The sequence below is a fragment of the Diorhabda sublineata genome, chromosome 5 (genome assembly GCF_026230105.1).
Source record: "Diorhabda sublineata isolate icDioSubl1.1 chromosome 5, icDioSubl1.1, whole genome shotgun sequence".
NCBI classification, from domain to species: domain Eukaryota; kingdom Metazoa; phylum Arthropoda; class Insecta; order Coleoptera; family Chrysomelidae; genus Diorhabda; species Diorhabda sublineata.
This window is the reverse complement of record NC_079478.1, coordinates 4,920,468-4,947,070: the sequence shown is the minus strand read 5'-3', so window position 1 is coordinate 4,947,070 and position 26,603 is coordinate 4,920,468. Positions and strand designations below refer to the sequence as shown.

The window sequence follows — 26,603 nt, the reverse complement described above, 5'->3', positions numbered from 1 at the left end:
ATTTTCTTTAATTAATGGTATTGATAAATTAGATGTTAAGAGAATCCCCAAAGACAAAGTACCAACTATGCAAAAAAATCTTTTGAGTAGATGACACCCTGAACTATATATTTATACAAAGCTCTATTTAGAAGCTTGATAACTTCTATGAACATATCCATCTAGAGTAGGACAATCCTTTTCAATGCTGACACGGAAATCTCCATTTGTACCTACAGCTTTTTACTGTCAAACAATTTTAAGCACGGAAAATAGACTTGTTTCCATTAAGGATAAATCGGATGGCTTTTTTCTAATGATTAACTATGATAATTGGTAAATAAGAAAACAACTTTTCTACAAAAATAATAAAAGATTAATAATATTTTAATATATAAAAATCATATTAATATTAACGAAATGTGGCGTTTAATCATGTGACATTAAACACCAAGCAGTAGCAGTTTGAAACGAACGAAATTTCTCGTAATATTGATAAAATCTCCGACTGAGTGCTATAAATTGTTGCAAGAGGCATTTGGGGACAATTCTCTATCTCGTGCGCGTGTTTTTGAGTGGTGTAAGCGCTTAAGCGAGAGCCGAGAGAGCACTGAAGATGACCAGCGCCCAGGTCGCCCTGTGACTGTTTCAACTCCGGAAACAGTGACCAAAATCAACCAAATTGTGTGTGCAGATCGTCGAATGAGCATCCGGATGATTACCGACGATGTAAACGCCGATAAAGAAACGGTTAGAAAAATTTTACACATGACAAAAATCTGTGAGAAGTTGTTGACAAAAAATCTGACTCCTGACCAAAAGCTCTCACGTTAACGGGTCTGCTCAGATTTCTTTGAAAGGTTAGAAAAAGTAAAAAAAATCTGCTCTAAAAGGCAGAGCTTCTAAAGGCGCTCACCGAAGAAGACTTCCAGCACTGCTCAATGGAAAAAACGTACGCAATTGTGTTTTGCGTGGGGAGGGGAGTATATTGAAGGGGAGTATTCGAATGTAGAATCATTTTTATAATAAAACCCTTTTTCGTAACGAGTCACGTTATTTAATAGCCAGTCTTTAATCATAATTTGTTCTCGTAACGATTTCCAGTAAATCATACGTTCAATATGTTTGCAAGATCTACGTGTTTGTTTGTGCCAGTATAATATCAGTTTGTTCGACCATAGAAACGTTCTGGATCAATCTTATTGGTTATCGTATTTCTATTTCAAAATGATAAATAACAATATTTCATATAATTTTCTAAACATCCCGTACATATAAAATGTGTGATTACGCCGATGTCGTTTAACGTCATTCCAACTGATTTCTATTGAACATTACAAATTTTTACGCCCGAGGTGATTATATCAATCATAAAAAGTAGGCAACAAAAAAAGTTTTAATTCATTTAAGTGATTCAAATAATAGCTTTCTTCATCATAACACTCTCATTTCAATGTCAATGACGTGGATAAACAAATTCATGTAATAATCAAAGCTCGAAGTCTATTTCCAACCGATAATTTCGAAAATAAAAAAGCCAATTTCAATGTTATTAATAATAGTAATAATAACAAACACTGTAACACAATTAGTTTTGATAAAAGGATATGATCTGATTCTGTAGTATGGGTGTTTAACAACAAAATCATAAGTTTCTTTTTATGACAGTACTTCGCTCTACCACAGTGAAATTGAAGGAGAATTTCCAATATCAAATTTTTAGACGACACAAGTGACAAGAATTCTTTTATAAAATCAGCACAAACATATTTGGACGAAATTTATAAGAAAAGAAACGAGGAAAATAATTGCAGTATAGGAAAAACAAAATAGTACCAAGACAAACGAAGATACGGGGAAACTACGACCAAAAGATATGGTAAAAAAGATTCAGGGAACTGGAAGAGGAAACATCAGTCCGTATACTTACTAAATGTAAAGTATTACACATGAATAGACACTTTTCAGTATACTGGTAAAACAGGATGATTTCACTGAACCAAACTGAAGTCAATGGATGTCATGACATTTATTGAAGGATGTGAAATGTGATATCTACTAGTTTCAGTGTCAGTCCTCTGGAAAGAGTGCACATTAGGTCTTTCACATCTCAGAGAGTTGTCATCCCATCAAACATACATATGTACATACAAATCAATATAAAAACGAAGTTAGAGCAGACTTTCGAAGAGTTTTAACAGAGGTATAGATTAAGAAATAGAGTAATCTTTTCTTTTCCTTTTTAAGTTATCGTCCAATTTTCCATCTCTTGACGATCTCGTCTTCTTTTCTTTGATTAGTTCGTCTTTGATTCATAATTTGTTCTTCTTTTATTAGTAAACTCTTTTTTACCTTTTTAAGCTAACGTCCAGTTTTCCATCTCTTTACTGGTTTCTCTGAAGCTCTTGCTTTGGTTGGTAAACATTTTTTGATAATTTGGATTATCTAAGCACGTGCCATTATGTCCAAATTATCTCTCCAATCTCTTTTTTCGTCTCCAGACCCATCTGATAACCTCCTCATTCGATACATGTAGTGATGAGCAAATCAAAACCAAGACTTGGTATCATTATTTATATATTTGTGGTCTTTGTTTGTTTATTATTATTTGTTGTTGAAATATTAATCGTATAAATCAAAAAGGAAGGAATCTAAGGTAATAATGATATTCCAATAGCTGCTGGCATTTCTATACATTTGACCAGTTGAAAATTGAAAACAGCTCTAATATCAAACAATGTGATGTTCATAATATTATGGTTAATCAAATCAAGATTATCATAGGAAAGAAAAAGATCCATAAACTAATAATATAACAATCAAATTGTTAACACCCGTGCTATCGAAATTTTCGTAGTATTAGGGAAGAGTCTATATCCGACTATTCATCGGATGACCGCTGGTAATATCGACTGTGGTGATGCCCCGGGAGTCTCTAATGACGGTAAATCGCGTTGAAGATGTGACCTTAGACTTGACCTAGCCGCAGGCTACTACAGCGCCAATAACCTCGTGTGAGAAAATCACATCCTCTTTGTGGATACGAAGTGTGCGGTTTCTAAAGGATTTATCTTCGTTGATAACGCTACGAAGCTGCGATGATGGTTTCCACATCCTTTACGGAAATAATACTCGCTGTTATTTTAAGGGCAGGTATTTTCATTCGTTACTCGTTTTTTATTGACGATTTGTTTATAATAAACATTATTTCCATTACAACAAAGGGCCTTATTATTTATTCAAATTTGTTCGGTCTTTTATTTTGAAAAATCAATATAAAATTGAATATAATGATCTAGATATATTTTGAACTGCAATGAAGTTGTCTGAAAATGAAAAACAAAGTTTAATCCTGAGATAAAATCACCAAAATTTAATTGAGTTTTTAGAATATACGAGGGCGTGTCCTTTTTTTTAATAGAAAAATTCTATTAATTATTTCTAGCCTCCCTTGAGTTCTATACATTTTGACAACTCTTATATCACAAAAATTTTTTACTGAGCAAACCCCAAATATTTTTCAGTTTTCTATCTATCACCTTTTTTTGGAACACACTATTAGTAAAATTTTGGTGATAGCTATTTAGTCCAGTTCCCAGGGACCAAAAAGGGGGTTCATCTTACAAAAGGTGGGGTAGAAGATTTTATTTTTTATTTCGTTTTAATGGGTTTAAAAAGTGAAATATCAAAAATGTCACTAAATCTGGGCTAGGCTCAACTTTTGGTAGCTGAAAAACCTAGATATTTTCGGTCATTTTTCGGTTCCTTCGCAATATCTCGAAAAGGAGTGGTTCTAGCAAAAACAGTCCCCATACAAAGTTTTAAAGCATTAAATTCCCCATAAATTTCACTGTCTTGTTTCATTTATTCTTTTAGTTGGTGATTAATTTTGTGATGGGAGGGCTCACAGAAAATTTATAGATCATTCTAGTTCATTTTCATAACAATAACGCATATTTCGAATTTTCTGCTAAGCACCATAATTTTTTTTCACTGTATTGACTTTAGGCCCCGATGAAGCTTTAAAACAATGCGAAAACTCGGCGAATAGGTTAAAGTGCTTTTTCTCACAGTGCATTGGACTGTGAGGGCTTCGATATGCCTACTCATTCCTCGTCAGTTATCAATTTGGAGGGTTTGGAGAAGGGGGTCTGGAGAACCTTATTGGACTAAAATAAAATCAAAGAAGTCGCAATAACACACACAAAAGAAGGCGTATAGGTTCTGTTTTTTGCTAGAACCACTCCTTTTCTAGATATTACGAAAAAAACTGAAAAATGTCCGAAAATTCGAGGTTTTTCGGCTACCAAAAGTTGAGTCGAGCCCAGATTTAGTCACATTTTTGAAATTTTTCTTTTTAATCCCATTAAAACGAAATAAAAAATAAAATCTTCTACCCCACCTTTTGTAAAGTGAAATCCTCTGTTAACTGGACTAATTTGAATGCATTGTAACAGTGGCGTAGACATATTTTTATACACAACATTCAATTTTCGACTATGAGAAAACATCATAGTAAGTTTTAAAAATCGTAATGAATATTTGAAATAGTCTCTCGAAGTAGAATGTTTTATGATTTGACAATAACAAACATGGTAAAAATCGCTAAATAACTTCTGATTTTTATATTTTTATTTCAAATATATATGAATCAAACTGAGTTAATGCGAAACTTTCATAAATTTCGACGCTAGTCGTTCATTTTTTGGAAAATATGATTATTACACTGTACAACAAATTTTGAATAATTTTGTGTGAATGTTATGATCCGTTCTGCTCTCAAGATAGTCTTTTGATCGTGTGCCAGTACGGACGTCGAACATCGCTTCAATGAACTCATCGATGCACCGCGTCTAGACGACACTTCTCCCCGACGACGACGTCTGATGTATGCTTGAAACGTCGCGTCATTATTAGCTCATCCACTTCACGAGACCGCAACACGTTTTTTTATAGAAATTAACAGATTATTTTTACAATCTTACTATTTATGAACAGTTTTTGAATCATGGCACATGTTTTTAACGCGAGAAAATAATTGTCTGTTGAATCACGGGGTTTTTAATGACTACCGTTAAATTTTGTTTCTTGATGGAAAGGATTTGGTTACTTGATTTTAAAAATCGCCGCATATATTTTTTCGATTTGTCAAGATTCATCTAAGAAGTGATCTGATTCCGTAGTCTCGATCTTATACTCCACGAAACGAACTACGACTTTTGGTTGATTCCATCTTTCTACTTCTTGGAAGTACACCGAGAAGATGTAACAATTAAAGATGATAATTGGATTAAAAATTAAAAAAAAATTTGCTTGTTACGAAAACACTGCAGACACTGATGATATCAGTGCTGGTTAGCGCCAAAGCAGCAATTATTTCTGCAAGCCTCTCATATTTGTGTTGAATATTTTGTATGTGGTGTTTAAAAAACATAATTCGTCTGTATTGGTTACATTACAAGTTGATTTTTTGCGTTACCTAAGCACGTTACCAAATTCGAGATAATTCACGTTATGTAATAATTAATTTTCAAGAGACGTATGTCTAACTAATTTGGATTAGTTTTTTATTTATTGTGGCAGCTTCTTAACCAATATAACTAGTTATGTCTAATATAAGATAAAATAATTTTGATAAAGATGTTTGAAAAAAATAAAAATGAAAATATGTCGTGGAATGGTCGTTGCTAGAATTTCCAGTTGCGTTATTCGTAATCATGATAACGTTGATATTAATTGGACTCAATTTATATGAAAAAATTAGAAAAAGGGGTTGAAATATGATGAAGATTGATGAGACATTTTCTTGTAGTATGTTTTAATGAGTTATTCAATCAAAACTAATTAAATACGTACAGTTATAATAAACTAATTATTAAATGATTTTTCATATACAATTTTTTTCGAAATATATACTCGAGACTAAAAATATCGACTTAGGTGATAGTCGCTTACAAAAAAACCTAACACTAAATCGTATTTTTCTTAGAAAAATCTTAAAGCTAATAGTGTTAGCTTAAAAATTTGAATGAAAGCAAAAATTGATGAACTTAGACACCAGTTTCATCAGTGATAACTTCATCCTAAAGCAGGACAATGCCCGTCCACATACTGTAGGTTCCGTATATTAGAAATTACAGGATTTCGAAATTGCCCCTCTAGATTGGCCAGCGCGTAGTCCGGATTTGAATTCTATCGAGCATTTATGAGAAGTTCGAGCTGGAAATCCTGCACCAGCTAAGAAATCGCACTTCAAAACGACGTTCATTAAAGAATGAAATAGCTTCGAATAAAGGAAGTAATCCTAGCTACTGATTAAACAGAAAAAATTGAAAGTAATGATGATTAGAGTTGAGTAATTATATCGCAAGTAAGCGACTTCTGTGTTGCGGCGGTAGTTTAATTACTACGTTAATAACTGTGCAACAGACACGTACAAATCACATTAAAAAATTCATCCGTAACCCGGCGTTAAATAACAGTACTCCTCATGAAAAGCATACTTTAGCTGCTACGTCTTCCTGATGTCGTTTACAAAAAAAGAAGAACCGATATATTATTTTATTATCGCAGGAATTGTTATGATTATCTTCATATGAAATATTGATATTCCATTTTTTTTATAACAACCCCCATACAGTATAACGGAATTCTCATCCGTAAGCGTTCATAATCACCCTTTCCCTATATTCTTGAGACCGTTGCTTTCAACAATCAGTTTAATATATATTTAATATTTCATTATGTTTCTATTTAAGAGAATTAGCAGTCTCTCATAGCACCGATTCTTGAATTTAGTCAGGAGCGGTAGAAACACCCCATAGCTTTTCATCATCACTTCAAGAAATAAATGCCAACTGATGGATATAGATACATCACAATAATCGCTGCTAAGCATACCCTTTTTATGTTTACCCCACATTTTTCATACTTTACAACTTTATGTAAGCGTCTGTAAGTCTCAACAAGCTTTACACAAAGATTCAACTTGCTGTCTCCATCGATTTTATTATGGTGGAGCTGGAACCACCACTCGGTCAAGTTATTTTGAAAAAATTAGAATGTCTACGATGACTTTGTACATTATTTTCGATAATAAAAAAATGTCGCTTCGCAGAGGACGAGAATCATTAGAAGATGACTCACGTGCGGAAGGTCATGTGACGGTTACTACTCCAGAAAACATTGAATTAGTTGAAGAAAGTAATTGACGCCTGAAAACAAATAAAAAGTTGCAGCATAGACCGGAATTTTCAGAACAAGTGTTCTGATGACCTTATATGACAAAAATTATTGTAAGGAATGTGCCCAGCGTCGAGAAGAATTTTGTAAGCGATTTTTAGAGCTTTGCATCAAGGGCAAAAAAGTGTAATTGTAACAAGTGATGAAACTAAGGACTTTTACTTTGATGCGACATCCAAAAGAGAATCCATGGAGTGGCATCAGATAGGAGAGTTCGAGCCAAAAGGTCACGAAGAGCATCACAAAAGCTACCATATTTTGCGACTACGAAGGTATCATTTTGACTAACTTTAAGGAATCAAATGCAACAACAATGAAAGCAACATATTACTAAGGCAGTCGAGTCAAAAAATTATCAATAAACAGACGAGGTGAAATCAACTGTGGTGTGCGCTTCCTTCATGACAATACTCCAGTCCACGTATCGTTTGATGTCAAAAATAGCGTCAAATCTATTTTCTTTCAAAGGCATTTTCACTCGTGGAAAGAGGAGGATCCAACTGGAAGCATGAAACAAGTCATAATTGTACATCGCTGTTACCTCAGGTAGAAATTCCTTGTGGATAATGAGTCCGTTTTCCAAAAAGTGGAGGTTATGCATTAGATCGACACCATGCTTTACACCTAGTCTCAGGGAGACTAGGTTTAAAGCATAGTTTCACAATTTCGTACAATATCCTTACGCGTGCCTGTGCTTCATCGTCACCTAAGTAATGAGGTACAAGAGGATAACACGTTTTTCACATCCATTTAATTCGTCAGGTATCATGTTTATCGACGATTACTCGTGAGTTTTCGGTACTCTACAAATGACTATCTACCTAACTGGCAACTTTATGAACAAAATCTCATACCCTAAATAAGAGTTTTCCTTAACATCCGTCTGTAATTGAAATAATCGAATTAACAAGGCGAAATCTTCTCAAACAAATGACTTTATTCTACTTTCATATTGCATTGTGGTGCATTTAATCATTCAAAAATGGTTTACCTCTAGTTTTCCCCTCTTCCTTAATGATTCCGGTGATGAAACTGTTCGTTCTAGAGAGGTCAGTAATAGGTCAGAGACGTGACACGAAACATTGACTATCTTAACGGATTTTATGTCGAAGGTTACGATTCGCTACGTACTAACATAAAGACAACACCGCTCTTAGTTTGAGTAGACACACCCATAATCAAATCCACGAACAAACGGCATAAGTAATCGGAGTGTGCCGTTTGAAATCGTGAACTATGTGTTTCCTTGTATGTACTTTGTCTAGTTTATTTTTTCGATCGGTACTAAAAACAATTGACGTGCCAAACACGATAAATATTGCTAAAGGTTGTTTTAAATGAATTACGGATAATAAGATGCATAAATCGTCGTACGTAAATGTCTTATATTCTGCTTAATATTTTAATGGAATACTGTGTAGTATTTACTAGTGTATGCTACCGTTGACATATAAAAAACAGAAATCAATCTATCAGTGTTATAGGTTATAGATGGAATACGAGTAAGCGATGTAGGTTCAATATTTAGCATTAACTGGGATCAATTTAATTCCTCAAGAATCCCAGTCAATTAAGAATTACGTTTTTGACATAACTGAACATTATAAATTGTGAAAAGTTTATTTCGTTCCATTGTTTCCATTCCTGTCCCATATGACGTCGAACAATCTTTTGCTTGAGACAATTAGACCTTAACTTGAATGTAATTATGGTGTTTCTAGTTGAATTATTTTCCCATTCTCAAATCCTATTTTAAAGATCGATATACCATTGTAACTACTAAGAGGAATACTCAACAATACATCTAATCGACGCAGGTGTTTTCCAAGGTAATGTTTTGAACGCGCTTCTGTATCTTATATAATTGATGATACTACTTCATTAGCTTCACACCGAGATCCTCCACAAATCCTTCAAACAAATAGATTAATAAAAATGGGTCTAAATCCATCCACGTGATATTCACAAACAAATAAGGAAACTGTCTTCCATGAAATGCCACAAAGAGAAAGTCAAATTTATGGAAACCATTTTGATATGAGACTTACTTGGAGAAAACACGTGTTCACTAAAAGAAAACAGCTTGGAATTGACAACTATAGACAACTATATTCCAACTATCCATCGAGAATTAGCTAATGGTATACAAGACAATACTTAAACCTATTTGGACATGGACGAAGCCCTCAAAATCGAAAACGATGAACATAACCTTAAGAATGAGTTTGATTTTATTGTCAATAGTTCGTGCCACAAGCAGTTTTCATAATATATAGATGTTTCTTCTTTGGATACAGCAGACTGACAAGACGAAACGGGTCCAGACTTGTCATTGCTGTTTCTAACAGTAGATAGTTTTTTGAACACTAGATTTTACATGTCACAAATGAGAATTTAGTGGTAAATATCCAATTATATAGCGCAGATTTGTGCTGAATATTAATCATAAGAATTATTGGTTGTATGTACCACTTATTACTGAAGAAGGATCCATTATCTAATAGAGAAATTTAAACGATTACAACCAAATAATATAATAGGCGAGAAAAACAATAACTTACGAATTATTTTCCTTCCTTAATAAGTAGAAATCAGTTAAGAAGTCATAACTAGACACTTTGGCCCCAATTGACCCTTGACCCTTACATAAGAACGTATCGTATGCAGTTATTGCAGCTAAAGTGTGTTGGCAAAACGGTTATGAATGTTAAATGGGTAATCCGAAGAAGAAATTTTCAAGCGTCCTTTCAATTTAATAGGAAATAATTTAGAATTTCATACGCCTACGAATTGAATTATTATTTTTAGCCGCAGTCGACAAGATATATAATTATATAATTAAAAGTGCGATGACAAATGCCATTGGCACTTAATTATAAAGGCGTCAATTATTATTTCTAGAAATCTAAAAATTTGTTGCACTACACTTTTTTCATATCATAGAGATTAATTTTAGACTGGCGCCTCAATGCGTTTTTTCCGTAATTCTAATTTTATAACCCGTCTACCACACACCGAACTTATCACGTTGTTTTTCTTAAACATATGCCATGAGAGGTTTTGAATGGTAGTATACATAGAAACCAGTATCAACAGTAGTAAAAAAGTACAAGATATTGGATTTCAAAGTTTATATGAAAGGAAAAAAGAAAGGTTTCCACATTCAATACTGTGTCAAAAATTAGTTCAGTTTCTTCAACGTTGTTTCTGAAAATGATGCCAGACGATGTACCTAACCTATAGCCAACACTTTCTAGTTTGATCCTCAACAATAAGAAAACTATCATTTTCCGCGTTAAACAACTGACTTTCCAAGATTTATGGAGTAAACCAGAGATGTTTGGGTTTGATGTCAAGTAAATCGTGACTTCACTACGGTACTGTTAAATACAGATTCTTAAATTTCAAATTGAGAGTATATACTCAATATATTTAGTTTTCTGTGACTTAGGGTAGAAACCATTAAACTGCGGGACTTGAAATCAAAGTTAATTTATCTTTTTTTTGAAAATGAGGGGTGCGCCAACTTTAGGTACACATATTTTGATTCGTATCAGTTATATCGACTTTTTAAGTTTGGCGTGGAGCAAAGAGCAAATTTCTTCATCTCTCTGTGTGCCAGCGAAAATGATATATCTACGTAAACAGTTTAATATACCAAGAATCACCCTTTGAGGAAAATTTCATGGAAAATATCCCTTCCCCAACGTTTTTTCCAGAACAAGAAGAAAAAATTGTTGAATTGATTAAATTTATGGCAAAGATAAAGTTTCTAATAACAAGGATTAATATAATATCGTGTGCTAGAAAACTAGCAGCTGAGTTGAAGAAATGTAAAGAATTACTAGTTTATGAAAAATAATTTTTACTCAAATACCTACGTAATGATAATTTTTTGTATATTTTATTTAAATAATTAGATTTATACTATATTTTCCAACATTTATTTCAACGTTGTTATAAGTTTTGCAATATTAACAGACTGTTTGCCACTGGTACTCGGTGATGTGTTTGGTCATACCATGTCTGGTATAGGACCATTTGCACTTTTAATTAGAAAACTGCATATCCAAAGAAATAAAAATCTTCAGAAATTCTAATTAATTTTAAGAAATATCCTCACTAAAGTGTTTGCCATTGGTGCCCTTAAAAGGATTTATTCGAACGCGTTAGATATTCAAAGAGTATGTTTCAAACATGATCCTAATCAAAAGATTGAATATTTTGGAAGATGAGGATAATTCATCAATTATAAATACTAGAGAGCTGGGCAAATAATTATATCTACGTTTCAAATAGAGGTCTTGATTAATCTGTTCCAAAATCTGATAAGGGTTCACTGTTTTTTCTCCATCCATTTGGTTACGTCTTTCCATTCAAATTGAAAAACCCAATGGGAGATATAAAAGTATAAATCAGTGTATAAATATTGTTTGAAATCACAATTGTAATGCTATTTTTTTGATCAAATCGGGATGCAAAATTCAAATAAACCAAGTTTAATGATTTATATTTTGATATTTGGAAGTAATTTGAGTTTACAAAGAAAAGTATAGGCCAAAGTACTCATTTAATAAGAGCCCCAACTTGGCCCCTTGATTTCTGAGAATAGAACCGACTCTAAACGAATCGATCATTACCTTCACATGAAGTTGAGATAGGGAAATAGTGGAAGAGAAAAAGGCTCGGAAAGAAAATTTACTTCTTTCCATTATTGTAACTAGGATCATTTGTACATTGAGGAAGTGCTCAAAAGTATGAAAAATATCTTCACTATTATTAGAAGAAACATTATACCTGAAACATCAAGATTTTGAAAAAAAATTCATTGTTCGATGAGTTTGATGACCTTTTTATGATAAGAACTATATTATTCCTCAAAATAGCCGACATTACTTCTTCATTGTTAAAAAACTTTGACCACTGTGCCTTTTTACAAGTTTGAAAATAACCCAAGTGGACTAAATCTGGCGAATGGACGACATGATGTGGCGATTCAAACTGTATATAATTTTAGCGATTTCAACTTGGTGCATTATCTTGTTCAGACAACACTAATTTCTCAACCCAATGTAACCGTTTTTACCTGATTTCTTCACTCTAACTTTGCTGTAAGTTAGTATAATACTTGCTGATAGTACAACGCATTTGTATTATGCAGCTTATTTTTTCAGACAAAACATTAGACAGTAAATCAATTTTAAGTAAAAGAAATAGAATCTCGACAAAATTTTTGAGACTGTGTCTAATTATAATTTTTACCACCGTTAGTAATTGAGTCTTTCGCCTTCTAGTTTCATTATTTTATTTTTCTCTTGAAAACAAGATTCATTGGTCGATACAAACGTTTAAGCTCAATTCAATTTCATTAATATTGAAATTGTAGAGGAAGTAACTCATTGAGAACATTAGTACCTGCAATAATTTAACTCTTATCGACCGATCGGATAATTCTTCAATTACACCAGTACACAAACCTGAAGTAAACGAATATGAAATACACCACTTTCCACGATTTACGTAGCCTCAAGGGAATTTCGAGGAAATTACGGCTAAATTGTTATCTGATCTTAATATCTTCCTTAAATACATTTCTCGCCTCCTTTTTAATATTGAAAATTACAGCGAAGGCGTTTGTTATAGCAATCACTATCGATCAAAGTTTATAAAAAGTGACGAAAGTATCAAGCATGCACGTAGGAAGTGAAGAAACATTTAACTCTATTCTCTAACAAAATAGATGTTAATATTTCAAATCCGTTATTATTTTTTGCTGTAGATTAATTTTCCTTAACGACTTTTATTTTACTTATTCATACTTCATCAAATCTACCAACCTGAGAACTTTTGACTGGCTAGATGCAGTCTTGAAACATCAGAATTTGATCGAAATATTAATTGTTTTCTAAGTTAGATACGTTATCTTTGGCTTCAAAATAAGTTTCAGTTTCGGTCATAACCTCCTCGTCGGCGCAAAATTTCTGTCCAACGAGCATCCTATTGAGGTGGTCTGAAAACAGTAAAAATTAACTGGAGGTCAGATCTTGAGACTACAGTGAATGTGGAAGCAATTTTTGACAAGGTGTATTGTCTTGAAGAAACAGTATTTTCTTCTTCTCCAATTTCTGCGATGAATACAATACGATGCGCTGATTTACAACTGACGTTTATCGCTTATTAGTCGATTAATCATGTGCAATCCAACCGGTTTACTCTCCATTGAACTCCAGTGTGAAATGACAAAGCCGTGTTTTATTCATTATGATATATCTAAGTAAAAATTTGGGGTTTACATATATTGAATAGCTCCAAATAGTGCTCAGAATCATCATTTTATTGTTGTTTTTGGTAGATTGTGACCTTGCGCGGCATCCACTTTGAACAGAGCTTTCGCATACCCAAATATTCATTCTCGATTACTTGATATCTTTAGAATCTCAATCAGCTTCACATATTTATATATTCTGTGATAGTCTCTTTTGTGCATCGTCCTCGGTGCTCATTTTCCTTCCCAACCACTTCTTAATGGTTGACTTTCCTGGGGCAGAGTACGAATAATGTTTATAAAGCCAAGCCTTGGATTTAATGGTATTAATACACGAACTGTCTTTTTATCCATTTTTTCAAACGTAACAAGTTGCTTCGTTCAAAATGTTATAACTCACAGAATAGTACGACTGTTTTCAAAATTATTTACTTGTCTTTTGAAGTTTGTTACATAATAATGGACAATAGTCCAACAGACTAGTAGTTAAATTATCCAATCACATTATTGGCATAAAAAACATCGAATTCCAAAACCATTGGCAAAGGGAACCAAATAATTTTATACTATTCTAAAATATATAATCTGCTCCTTTTTATTTATAGCTAATATTATAAGTTTTATTTGGGATTGTTTTGAATGTAATTCGCTCAAAGTAGTTTATTAATCGCCATTAAATTACAGTATTATGGTATCCACACCCGTAGCTATTGTTGCATTTCAGATTTTTGATTGGTTGAAGTGGGAATACGTCTTCTTCAACGACTATTATGCGAAGTGTTATTTATTACAATAATAGACTATTTTTGATATATTTTACAAGAGAAATTTCTATAAAATTTCTATATGTTACCATAAACTGCTTTGTTTTGCCTTTTAGTGCATGCTAAAGTCTGATAGACATTAAAAACACCTTTCTGACTGTTCGTGCTGTTTGTGTCAACTCCTTTTTCAATTTTGTTTGTTTCAAGTTTGTAGATTTATTTGTACTCTGTTTCACTGATCATATTTGAGATTGAATCGTTGTTTTTGATTGTAGCATATATATATATTGTTGAATAAACTATAAATTATATATTATTATTGATATGATTCGATATAATATATTTTCGTGATCGTAAATGTATTTGTGATGACTTAACTTCGCCGTGAACACAACTCATTGCTGTCCGCTCATCCGCCTGCGAAAACGCCTTTCTCAAATATTCATTAACCTCACACAATTTTCAATAAAAAACACGAACAAATTTAAAAGTAGCAATAAATCATAAACAAAGCATTGTTAGTTTCAGAAAAAAAATGATTATATTAATTAAAATGTTTGTCTATACTATATTGCAAATTTTAACTGCTTATAATAAATAAAAGTAATAGTAATAGTGATGCAGACTATATTTTACTTTATGCTGTAAAATGTCAAATAATTCTAGAAAACGATATTAAATACCGCGCCGAGAGGATTAAGTGTAGAAACTCACGAAGCAATAACATTCAAGCGCTTAGAATAAAGACTAGCCGATTCTTATTTAACGGGGGGTTGACTCCAACTGAGTAATTCATACGATTATTCTGCAATGGAATGCTGATTGGTGGTGCTACTTCGATACAAAATCCAGAACCGTAATGTACGAACTACTATTAAAAATTTCCAATAACCTCCCTTAGTCTAACAAAACCATCTGCTACACAACGTCTTCTCATCAGAAATTGAAAGTCTTCACACCCAACTTATTTTCTACAAATGAATAAACATTGTGAAGTAGATATAGATATAAGAATAACTTTTTTATAATTCAAATTTACTATATAATAAAGTTTATAGGTACTCAATTCGGATCCCTGTAGGTATACTGAAATATCCACATCTTACCTAACATGTCTTGACTGATTGATCAGTAGCTTCTTTAACACGGTTCTCCAGTTTTTGGTATGGAAGGAATAGTAACACTAAACAAACCTCCCAGTAAAATCACAAATAGTAAGGTCGGGGGACCTTGTAGACAGTGATATAACATGGATTGTTTACCGCCGATCCACATCTAAGGATGTTTACCATTTAAAAACTCTTTCACATTCTCAGATCTCAATGTAGTTATTTGAATCTGTTTCCAATAGAAGAAGAAGAAATAGAAAACTCCATAATCATTTCCCACACTGGCTTAAGATAAACTCACAAACGTCAACAAGTTTTTTGTTACCTTCATGTAAAGCTTGTAGTTATTGAAATCTCCATGATTTCATACGCTAAACACGCCTGACAGATTTCGAAGAAATATTAAATTTGGCGAATTACCTTTGTGTCTTTATTGGACACCCACAGATAACCTGATGATCTGCCTTTACAAAGACAGTCTCTATCAATAAACCGCTTATACTCTACCACGAGAGAAATGAGGTAATAAGGGAGAATGTGATGTCCAGGATGTAGTGAGATGGGCGAGGAATCGGCGAAGGGAATGGAGAGACCACGTGGACAGAATGTCAGTTAACAAGTTGGCAAAGTGCAAAGGAAATAAAATCGAATACATCCCGACACCTACAAGATGATATGAAAGCTGGTCTTCATCATCCCAGCTGCAACTAGCCAACCATTGATGCAAACACGTGATTAAGTCTAACGTACGATGAAGAAAGTGAGGAAGTGATATAAAATTCACTACGCACGGAAATTACAGAATCTCCATTTGAACAACTATTGAGCCGGGCGATAACAGAAGCGCGCGCTAGTGCTATCTAGCGGTAACGACGTTAAACTGCAGAGCTTCCTTTTTCTTACAATATATTTTTCGGTCATATCGGATTCATGAATAACTGATAACATGATTTTTCTAAATCGGATGATTTACTTTCAACCGACAGCCTTTCAATTATTATTTTAAGATGTTCAGATTAGAATTTTTACATAGACTAAATGTTGGCGCTCACATTTTTTTTACGGAAATTAGACAAGAACTATCGTTGATTTGTGATGACCTTATTTAACGATTTCGGGTTGGGTTGAGTTTATTCATCGTTGCTGAGCTAACTTTTTATCTCTCGCATTTATTTTGGAATTTATTAGGGGCGTAATCAATATGTATATATGAAGTTCAACAAAGTATGCCTTCGAGACTGACGCATCAAAAATGCTCTTTTAGTATTTCATTACCATTAAATATAAAATATACCCAACATTCCAATACCGATAGATAATATATAATACATCGTATAAGACAACCGGTCTAACGAGGAGTGGTACAAAAATACAATGAATAATGTTTTAAAAAAATAAAGTGGAAAGTACATAAAATTTACCAAATATCGATCTGATGTATCTAATTGTTGCAGTTAATTGTCATTTTATGCCCTAGGTTATTAGGTTTGCTGTTACAGTTGCTCAAAGTCTTATTATAACGTTTTAAGCAGTTTTCAGGGCGTTTTTTGATATATATTATATATTACATCCATTAATGCATTCTGTAATGAATTATTCTGTATGAAACAAAGTAAATACATAAAATCTATATTAATTTTCTTTAAAGTACCACCCATGGCTAATGTATTTATCACAACTATGAATCCATTAATGGAATACTTTCAGAATTAGCAATGTCAATGTCAAAAATGGAATAAAGACGTTTTGGCAGATAACGTGTAGTGTGAAATCTCGTAATAAGGGAGACGTGGTCGCACGGGCCAAATAACTCACAAATCAAAAAGGATCTGTGTTCAAAATTACTACATCTCCACTATAGTATGGTATTGGAATTTTTGATTGAAATCTATCACTGCTTGCCTCAATACGTGAAAGTATGAAAAAATTGAGGTGAAATAAGTGAGATATATTTAATTGTTGATTTAAACATTCATTCGCCTGATTAAGCGATCAAATTTTCCAAGCTTTCCATTTGTTGTTTGTTTTAATTTTTCAAAAATGTTGCAGTGAATCGCCATTCCGGCTCTGTGTACATATTAACGTTCGAACAATTTATTTATAGATAATTTTTTCATTCGTAATAGACAAGAAATTATGTACATAAACGTTGAAGATTTGTAAAGAAATTGAAGAAAAAAGGAATCATTATTTTACGTTATGTTTTGTATTTGCAGCGTATATAGTAATTGTAGTAAATTACATTAATACACTAAGCATCACCGTAGTGTTATAGAGTTATAGTTATAGAGAAAGATCAACACTTATTCATTTTGAAAGCTTGAAGGTACGCACGAAAAAAAAAAATACTTAATAACATAAAGAATATAAAATCTTTATTGGTATTGGAGTTTTTGTATTTATTTTTTACTTTCTGCAACTAAATTATGACGAAGCGTTTCCCCAAGTTAGTAAAACATCAAGTAATAAAAATTACGATTTCAACAACATACGCTTATATACTACATTCCACTATTTAATACAAATTAAAAAGGGAAAAGTTTCCGTAGAAAATTAGATACAACTGTAAGAAGTCCAATGATCTTTTTGGTTTTATGAATGTTTAGATAAATCACATATTTTGTATATTACTTCCTACCTAAGAAGGAACAATCGATTTTTTACTAAAAGTAACCGAAAAGAAACAGACCCGATGTTTATGGAGGTTAAGGCAATAAATCGTAATTTGAGGGTGTGTAGTCAAAAAATCCGGACATATTGTTTCAATTTAATTATATGCATTTTACTTTTACTACAGTCGCCTCGCTTTTCTAATTTTTGTCTTTTAAATTACGAAATACTGAATCTAGCATTTGCCGGACTTTGTTTAAAATTCTCTATTTTAACTCTTCATGTGTAGCTGTTTCCCAATCTTCAGAATATACGTTTCGTTGCAAATTTGGTCAAAAACGTTCAATTGGTATTAGTTGAAGTACATTAGGAACAATGTTCTTTGCTTAATGAGCAGTTGCCATATCTAGCCATAATTTTCTGCATCTAGATCTAACACAATCTTTTTCATACATTTTGGCGGTTACAGAATTTCCAGAAGTACAAATGTATGCTGAAGAACGACCACGAAAAGACATCGTCAACTATAACAACAATTTCGAGTTGGAGTTTTTGTCTTTTGAATTGTCGCCTGAATTTATTTCCTCGCCTTTCTGCGAATAATAACTCGTTGTCTTTTTTTTCCATATATTGCTTCTCAGAATATTTGAGCGCCTATTTTCCTGATTTTTTGCAACAAAATTCTATTCCTTTAGAATTTTCTGTCCAATTTCTTAAGCTGACAGTTTTCCGTGAGTCTAAAGCTTCTCTCTTCTTTATAGATATATAAGATGATTTTCAAATTAATTGAAATAAACACATGTGTTTCTCTAAAAACAAAGAAACGACATTTAATGTTTATTTCTCCAAATCATTCTTAAATAAACAATATTTCTTGACCTACATTAATTAACCTCTATTATCTTATTCTAATCAATCAAAATTGACACTTGTGACATCCATGACAGATCTATCATAGACATCATAACCTATAGATAAATAAAATAAACCATATTGAAACTAAAGAAATACTATTTTTTTACAAATATGTATCGTAAATTGTTTGTCTGGCTATTTCCAACGATTTATTCTGATTTTGATTTTGTTCATAAAGCTTGGCAATTATTTAATTTCGTTTTCTTTTAGATTTTCCATACTTGAAACTAAACTTTTAACAGAGACGTAATGTTTATAATTGGGATATTTGATAACTGCAAAATTACGAGAAACAATTTATAACATTTTCAGTTAACGCCTATTTTACTGCTAAGCTGTCAAAAATGTAGGGATTTTTTGTCCCATACCTTAGCTCGACTATTTTTTCGGCAACACTAGTGGATAAATAAGCAGGTGCTTTGACGTGATGGAACAAAGCTTATTTCTTCAACAAATGCGGTCGTTCTTCTTAATTTAGAAAGTCAAATAGCATAATATTGGCCAGTTACCTTTTTTTTTTAAATAATCAATAGAGATTTAACCTTTGAAATCCTGTACATAAAGCTATTAGAATCAAGCAATGGTGGCACCTTTATTATGCAGAGTATTGCATATCTATGTACATTAGCTTATTTAATGTACTTTCATTCGACGATTACTAAGAAGAAAGGCATGAATTGTATTAAATCATTTCTGGAGTAAAAAAAACGATATGTTCTGACGAATGATTATTAAAGAAGAAAGTCCCCAACCTTATTCATGTTATTTTTTCTTCTCTCTAACAATCTTCATTTTAGATCTAGTTGTAGCTCTAATTTTCTTGCAAACATTTCATTTATATATTTAAATTTGCATTGTTTTGCCTATATATCTCATATGCTAGTATTAGTAACATTAAACATTTCATCTATCAAATCCACCTACCCGCAACAATCATCCAATGGAACTGCTTCTCCAGTTGTCACTTGAAACTAGTTTAGAGATGAAGGTATAAATATAATATTGGGGTCAGGACAAGTGACGATATTTCTGATAAATATATGCACCTATACTTATTTATAACGTTTATTGACGTACGTTTTCATCTCGCCAGGTTGGACCGAAGACAAACATTCAAATTGATTAGGTAAATAGGTGAAATGTCTTGCCCAGAATCTGTCGACGATTTCGTAATAAATGAATAAATGGTTATTGAGTGCAGTTAAAACTGCATCTGTTTCAAATGGGGAGTTATGCATATACGTAATCGTAAGCCATAATTCTTATTGTACATATACAGGGTGTACAACGAAAACTTCACCGTTAGAGATACAATTAGTTACACGTTTGATCTAGATACTAGTTACAAACGATTTGAGCGAGTTAAACGTGAAACGTGAACGCTTGGGTCGTCTTTCGTACTAAAAAATATTTTAAAATGTTTACAAAATTGTAGTAAGTGTAAGTCACATCCCGAAATGCCACCTCAACTAAATAGCCAAAGGTAGAGAATATCACAGCTAAACCCATTCCCCATTTAATAGTTTTTAACGAGACATTTTCCATACACCTAGGAATACCTCACATAATGGAACCTAACTCGCATACATACGCGAAATTAAAGATATTTTAACCCCATCCCTCTTGAGGAAATGTCATGGCCATCCAAAATCAACCTTATCAAAATTTTGTAACTTAAATCCAATGAGAATCTCTCAGACATACACCTCATATCAATTACTTTTGCGTATAATTTATTTTTTTTTTTTATTTTATTCCTTCCCATTATTATTCAATTTTCATATTATTTTCACTGTGTTCTCATTTATTAAATATAGAGTTTTTCCTTATAAAATTTTAATTTTTCTCTACAAAAATTTGTTTGTGTACCCAATTTTATATCTCGCGTTTTATTGTATTCTAATCTATTAATAAAAATATTTCCATATTGTGCTTTTAATCTATATTATTTACTCCCCCGTTTCGTTTCACTTTTTTCTATGTAATGAATTCTAGTGTGTTTTAAAGTGTCCACCATGTACTTTTTTTAGTAGTTTCATACGATCCTGCCTGTAATGATTTTTCTGTGCCACTGAATCACATGGTTTTTTTATTATGAAATTGAAAACAGGGAACGAAAATCATTGCTACCGACAGCATGCAACTAAATAACAAAAATGCCGAGAAGTGTTGTCAGCAGGTATTTTGGCGCTTGTTCAGGTATTCGCGCTTGCGGTATTTGGCAATCGGAGGAGGCCACGGCCTGACACATTCCAAAACATGCACGTCTAATTGGGAGAGGTAATGGTTCGGAGATTTCGCTTGGGATACGAGCCAATTTCGAAATGATTCTCAATGTGGGTTTTATTGTATATTTTATTTTACCATCAATCGATTAAATGGGCAGTTAACCTGATATAAGTTTTGGTTCATTGTTTTTATTATATAGCGCTTATTTCAAACTGAGAACCATTTAAATAGTAATGTATGAGATGCTCTCGAAAATTAACTATAATGTTTATAATCAGACAGAACGATTTTTATGAGATTTGGCGAATTAAACAAAATAGATATCATTTTAATTGTATCAAATATCTTTTCGTCAAATCTTTTGTTTACGTTCTGCAAGATGGAATAGTCACTCGAGACTAAATCTGGAGAATAGGGCGGATGGGAGAGCATTTCGTAGGGCCAATTTCATGAATTTTTTCCATGGAAATACATACATTTAGACATACTTGCATTTTTCAGATGTAAAAGAACATTTTCTTGATCTCATCTTATTTAAATTCCTCACATATAAGTGATCGCTCAAAATTGACTGAATATGTAAGATACCTAGTGTGTTATCACAAACTTATTTTGATATTTTTTTGTTTACGCAATTTCCAAGCTTTAAAAAAATTTGATTCAATAATTAACAGATGTTTAATAATTTCATTCGTATAGTGTTTTGATAATATTTAAAATATTATTTATCAGTTTCGTAAAGTTTTTCATATTATTGAAAAACTGTACAACAGTATTCTATATTCCGTTCGCATCCTACAGCTTCTTCACTTCAGTATCTCTCAATATATTACACGACAATTCCCAAGGGCTTCAACCCCATCGTATTACGTTAAGTAAAAATCCCGTTTCGTTCGGTTTAGAACTTCCTCATTTTACCGATATAGTGTTCAAAGACCCCCAACTACCTCGCTTAATACTCATTTACACTAATTTGTATGCCTATCGAGTAATCGAAGAATGCATCCTGTTATATTCGTATAATGACAGCAAATCGGCCGAACACAAACAAGAAAATTAAGTACAGGGCGATGCATTACTGTTTATCCATTTATTTCTCATAATATTCGGCATTCAGAAAATTATGATTCATAACGCTCATTACTTGAAATTCCTCAGTTACCAATAATAATGGTTATTGAGTTGAATTATGGATCTGAACGAAGATTTGAGCAAAAAATTATTCGAAGCATTCTCAAAAGAATGGAAAAGAACGAGAAGTAATGATAACCATAAAAATTGCCAAAGCACAGTACTTGGGCCACACAATGCGTAACGAATTCAGATATGCATTGCTCCAAGCCATTCTGCAAGCTGAATATATTGAAAAAGAGTTCCAGCAAAAAGACAAACATTCTGGCTTAAGATCTTCAAAATCTGGTTCATTGAAACCTCTCCTCAAATCTTTTACATTGCTGACAGAATAAATATTCCAATGATGATCTTGTCATGGATAGGAACCAACATATCGAAAAATTGCGGTACTTCCGGAAGGTTACACAAAGAAAATTGGAAGTGGTGTCTAAAGTATGAGAATTTTCGATCCCGTTCCGAAAACTAATACCTTACATAAAAACATTTTAGTGTCAATTGATTACTCTATTTATATTATAATCAGAAACACACCATCCTAAACTAGGAAGTTGCTACAAAGGTGCTAGCTGAAAAGTTCTTAAGCCGGTGGTTTAGTGTGCTATTGAAGCATATCTTTCAAAAAATAGTCTCTGTTGCGTAGAGCCAATTTATGAATTTTTGCCATGGAAATGATACATTTAGGCATCTTTGCATTTTTCAGGTGTAGTACAATGTTTTTCTTTATCAACATTGGTTAATAAACAAATTGTATGTCCCATTTTTTAAAAGCTAGATATTCTAGATTGTCGTAATTGTTGAAGACGTTAGTTTGTAAAAGCAAAATTTTTGTAAATTCATTAAAAAATTATAAACGGTACATCCTGTAAAAAATACGAAAAACATGGTGGAAAACGGGCTAAGAAAAAATCGTCACGATGATCGTGTGTGTCGTGCATACCTTCCTAAAGGTATTTTTGCGATGAAACTCGAAAAAGTTCATCATTTATGCGAACGGAACCGGTCTCTAGTCATTTCATCGACGGTTGGCACGCGGACGGTTCTCCTCGGTCAGTGTTGCCAACGCCTAATTTTTATTGTTGGTATTTAAAAAAAAAGTGGATATAACAAAAATTTATCTCATAATATCTAAAATAATTGACCATTACTAGATATTATTATGGAGTATATTACTTGAAACTTTGTTTATAATTGGATTTACTAAATAAATAAAAATATACACTACGTTGTTAATTTTAATTATGAGGGTTGAGAATATATGTTCTGTGGAAGTTCTGAATGCATAGTGTGAATAACAGAAGGCTACGTGATAGCTGGTAATAGCGCAGCGACGACTGTGAAATCAGTCAGCTGGTGATAACCATCGTGCGAGATGGAATTAACCTGTGTGAAGCTGTGTGCTTCATGAAATTGCCATTCTCCGATTAAAATATATGATGGGATATAACAGAAAAGTAGTGATAACTCTTCAAATACTATCCTACCACAACGTAGCTCATTACACAATATCCCGTGAACGATGCGATGATTCCAGTAGCGTCCATGACAGTACCTACCATATACGGTATGGTAGGGAATTATTTCCAAGGGCTTTCACTAATTCTCTGCAACGTTCCATAATATTTTTCCATCAGAGAATGGTTATATTTATGCAAGCGCATTATTCCAACTTGAACGACGGTCACCAACTGACTGCGTTATCACTTATCATTCTACATGCAAAAAAATCGTTGTTTGGATTTATGCTCCAAACCTCGTACATTCATATACTAACTATTTTATACTGGAAAATTTGAATTATTATTAGTTTCTATACTTTTCATGTTGGACTTGACGCATCAACAGACAGGTGAATTTTTAAAACTTACGACAGATGTATATACGGCAACAATGCTTCGATTTCTTCGGCCTCGAATGACCTTGACAACTGTTCTTGGTTACAGAGGAGAACAACCACCTAGTATATTATGTGTGTGTTTGTGTATGATAGTGTGTGTGAGTCTGTATGTGTAATTGGTAACGTTAGTCTCTGCAACCGTCTTTAGTCTCTTAATCCCGGAATTGACTGTCCTACATAAGGAATCTAATTTTCTATGGTATAATTTACCATAAATTATGATAATAGTAGTAATTCTTTCTTTATTATATGTAACAACAATAAAAGAATTTTGTTATAAAACATTATAGACAATTATTTCAATTAAAATAATTTTATTTCTTCAACTAACAAATTTATTTTAATCACACATAATATTTATGGATACGTTAGTAAAAATGGTCATACTATTTTATTAAAATAAAGTCATTTTCGATAAAAATCTCGAAAGTGAATTAACAACGAACTATTAACAAAAATTAATTGATAAAATTGATTGGTAGGGAAAATGACAAAAACTATCAAGTTACAATTATTAAAAAAATCAACTAAAGTATTAATTCATATGTATATATCATTTGTGGGTCGTTAAATATAATTTCACTTTTATATACATAAAAGTAATCAAAATAAATTGTAAAATGTTTATTTCAGGGGAAAATATGCAACTGTTTGGCGTGCGGTACACAAAAAAACGGGAACGGCTTACGCGGCGAAATTTGTGAAAAAGCGACGAAGAAATCAGGACCAAATGAAGGAAATCGTTCACGAAATAGCCGTTTTAATGCAATGCAAATCAACCAATAGAGTGATAAGGCTACACGAAGTATATGAATCCGTCACCGAAATGGTTTTGGTATTAGAATTAGCCGCAGGCGGCGAACTCCAGCACATACTCGACGTTGGACAGTGTTTAGGAGAGGTAAGAATCGGATGGAACTCAAAATTAAAATCACTCTATAACATAGGTAATAAATAATAGTAACTTTTTGACCAGGTTATTTCTATGCAGTTTTATAAATAAAGGTAAATCTTCATTAATCAATTTCCCTTTTTGAGTAGTTTTATAATATACATGGTGTTTCGGGATAGCACTCTAGTCTCTCGGGAAATGATTCTATAGGTAAATTTAAAGAAAAAAAGAGAAATAATAGGAAGTCATATTGAATGACTCAGATCTGTACACTTTTTTACGTTTGGAGTAAAAGAACTTCGTTAAATGCCCAATAAATCCATTAAGCTTTCAAATAGAACTTACAAAAAATTTAATTCTGAAGAGAATGATGTGTGAAAATTATTGAATTGTAATAATATTTTAACTTTAAGCTATATTTTTAATTATTGACAATTTCAGACCCGAGACATTCAATGCGGCTTCCTATTATTTCCCTTTTTCCCTTAAATTTATCTATAGAATCATTTCCCGAGAGATTGGAGTGCTATTCCGAAATACCTTATATAAATATCATCTTGTCACAATATTCTGATCTATTTTCTCCTTTACGGGGATAGCAAGTACTAAAATGATTCGAATAATATGAATATTTAGAACTTTTTTCTATTTTCCCTGTAGTAAAAACGTTGTTTTTGAAAAAACTTGATACCACTAACATCTATTTTTTGAGTATTAACCATTTGTGCATCTTTTTCAGACGGAATATCGAAGTATCAGATTACTAGAATTTTCAAAATTATTGGCTAGCACACTTTCCAATTCTTTGAATTATAATAATTGCAACGTATTATAAAATAGTGAAAATAATTCAAAAGATTAAACCAATATTTGTTTGTTTTTTTAAAGGTAGAGGCTCGTAAAGCTATGAAGCAAATTCTAGAAGGTGTGGCCTACTTACACGATAAAAATATTGCTCATTTGGACCTCAAACCACAAAACCTACTGCTATCGGTACAAGACTGCTGTGATGACATCAAACTCTGTGATTTTGGTATATCAAAGGTACTTATGCCTGGAGTAGCAGTACGAGAAATATTGGGTAAGGAACTCTACCAATAAAAAATATTTAAACCCAAATCACATCAGTACATAATTCAAGGCTATTGAATACTTCTCAATACATTATTTCAAGATGGTGGCAAATTATGAAATTGTCAACAAATTATTCAAAACATTGAGTATAATGGCATTAAATATCGAGCATGTCAATTGATAATAAATATCCAGAGATTTTCCACAACATAGATCAAATTATAATTTAAATTTTCAGGTACTGTTGACTATGTGGCGCCAGAAGTACTCAGCTACGAACCTATAGGTCTCAGCACCGATATATGGTCAATAGGAGTACTAGCTTACGTTCTCTTATCAGGCTACAGCCCCTTTGGAGCCGATGACAAACAACAAACTTTCCTGAACATTTCCAAATGTTCACTATCATTCGAACCCGAACATTTTGAAGACGTTTCCAGTGCTGCGATAGATTTCATCAAAAGTGCCCTTATCGTTGATCCAAGGTAAATAAGAA

At 32.5% G+C, this 26,603-nt stretch overlaps 1 protein-coding gene across 3 annotated transcripts in view; it reads left to right on the top strand.

Annotated features, from left to right (window-relative positions):
- The window catches only part of LOC130443731 (death-associated protein kinase related-like), a 217,335-nt gene that overhangs the window by 186,914 nt on the left and 3,818 nt on the right, over positions 1-26,603 (top strand). For 2 of the 3 annotated variants that reach the window (XM_056778496.1, XM_056778495.1), the window contains exons 2-4: positions 24,775-25,042; positions 25,922-26,114; positions 26,346-26,592. In XM_056778496.1, coding sequence (XP_056634474.1) covers positions 24,775-25,042; positions 25,922-26,114; positions 26,346-26,592 — 708 coding nt within the window. Of the gene's footprint in view, positions 1-17,600; positions 17,686-24,774; positions 25,043-25,921; positions 26,115-26,345; positions 26,593-26,603 lie in introns of those variants that run through there. The other variant, XM_056778497.1, reaches the window with a different exon arrangement.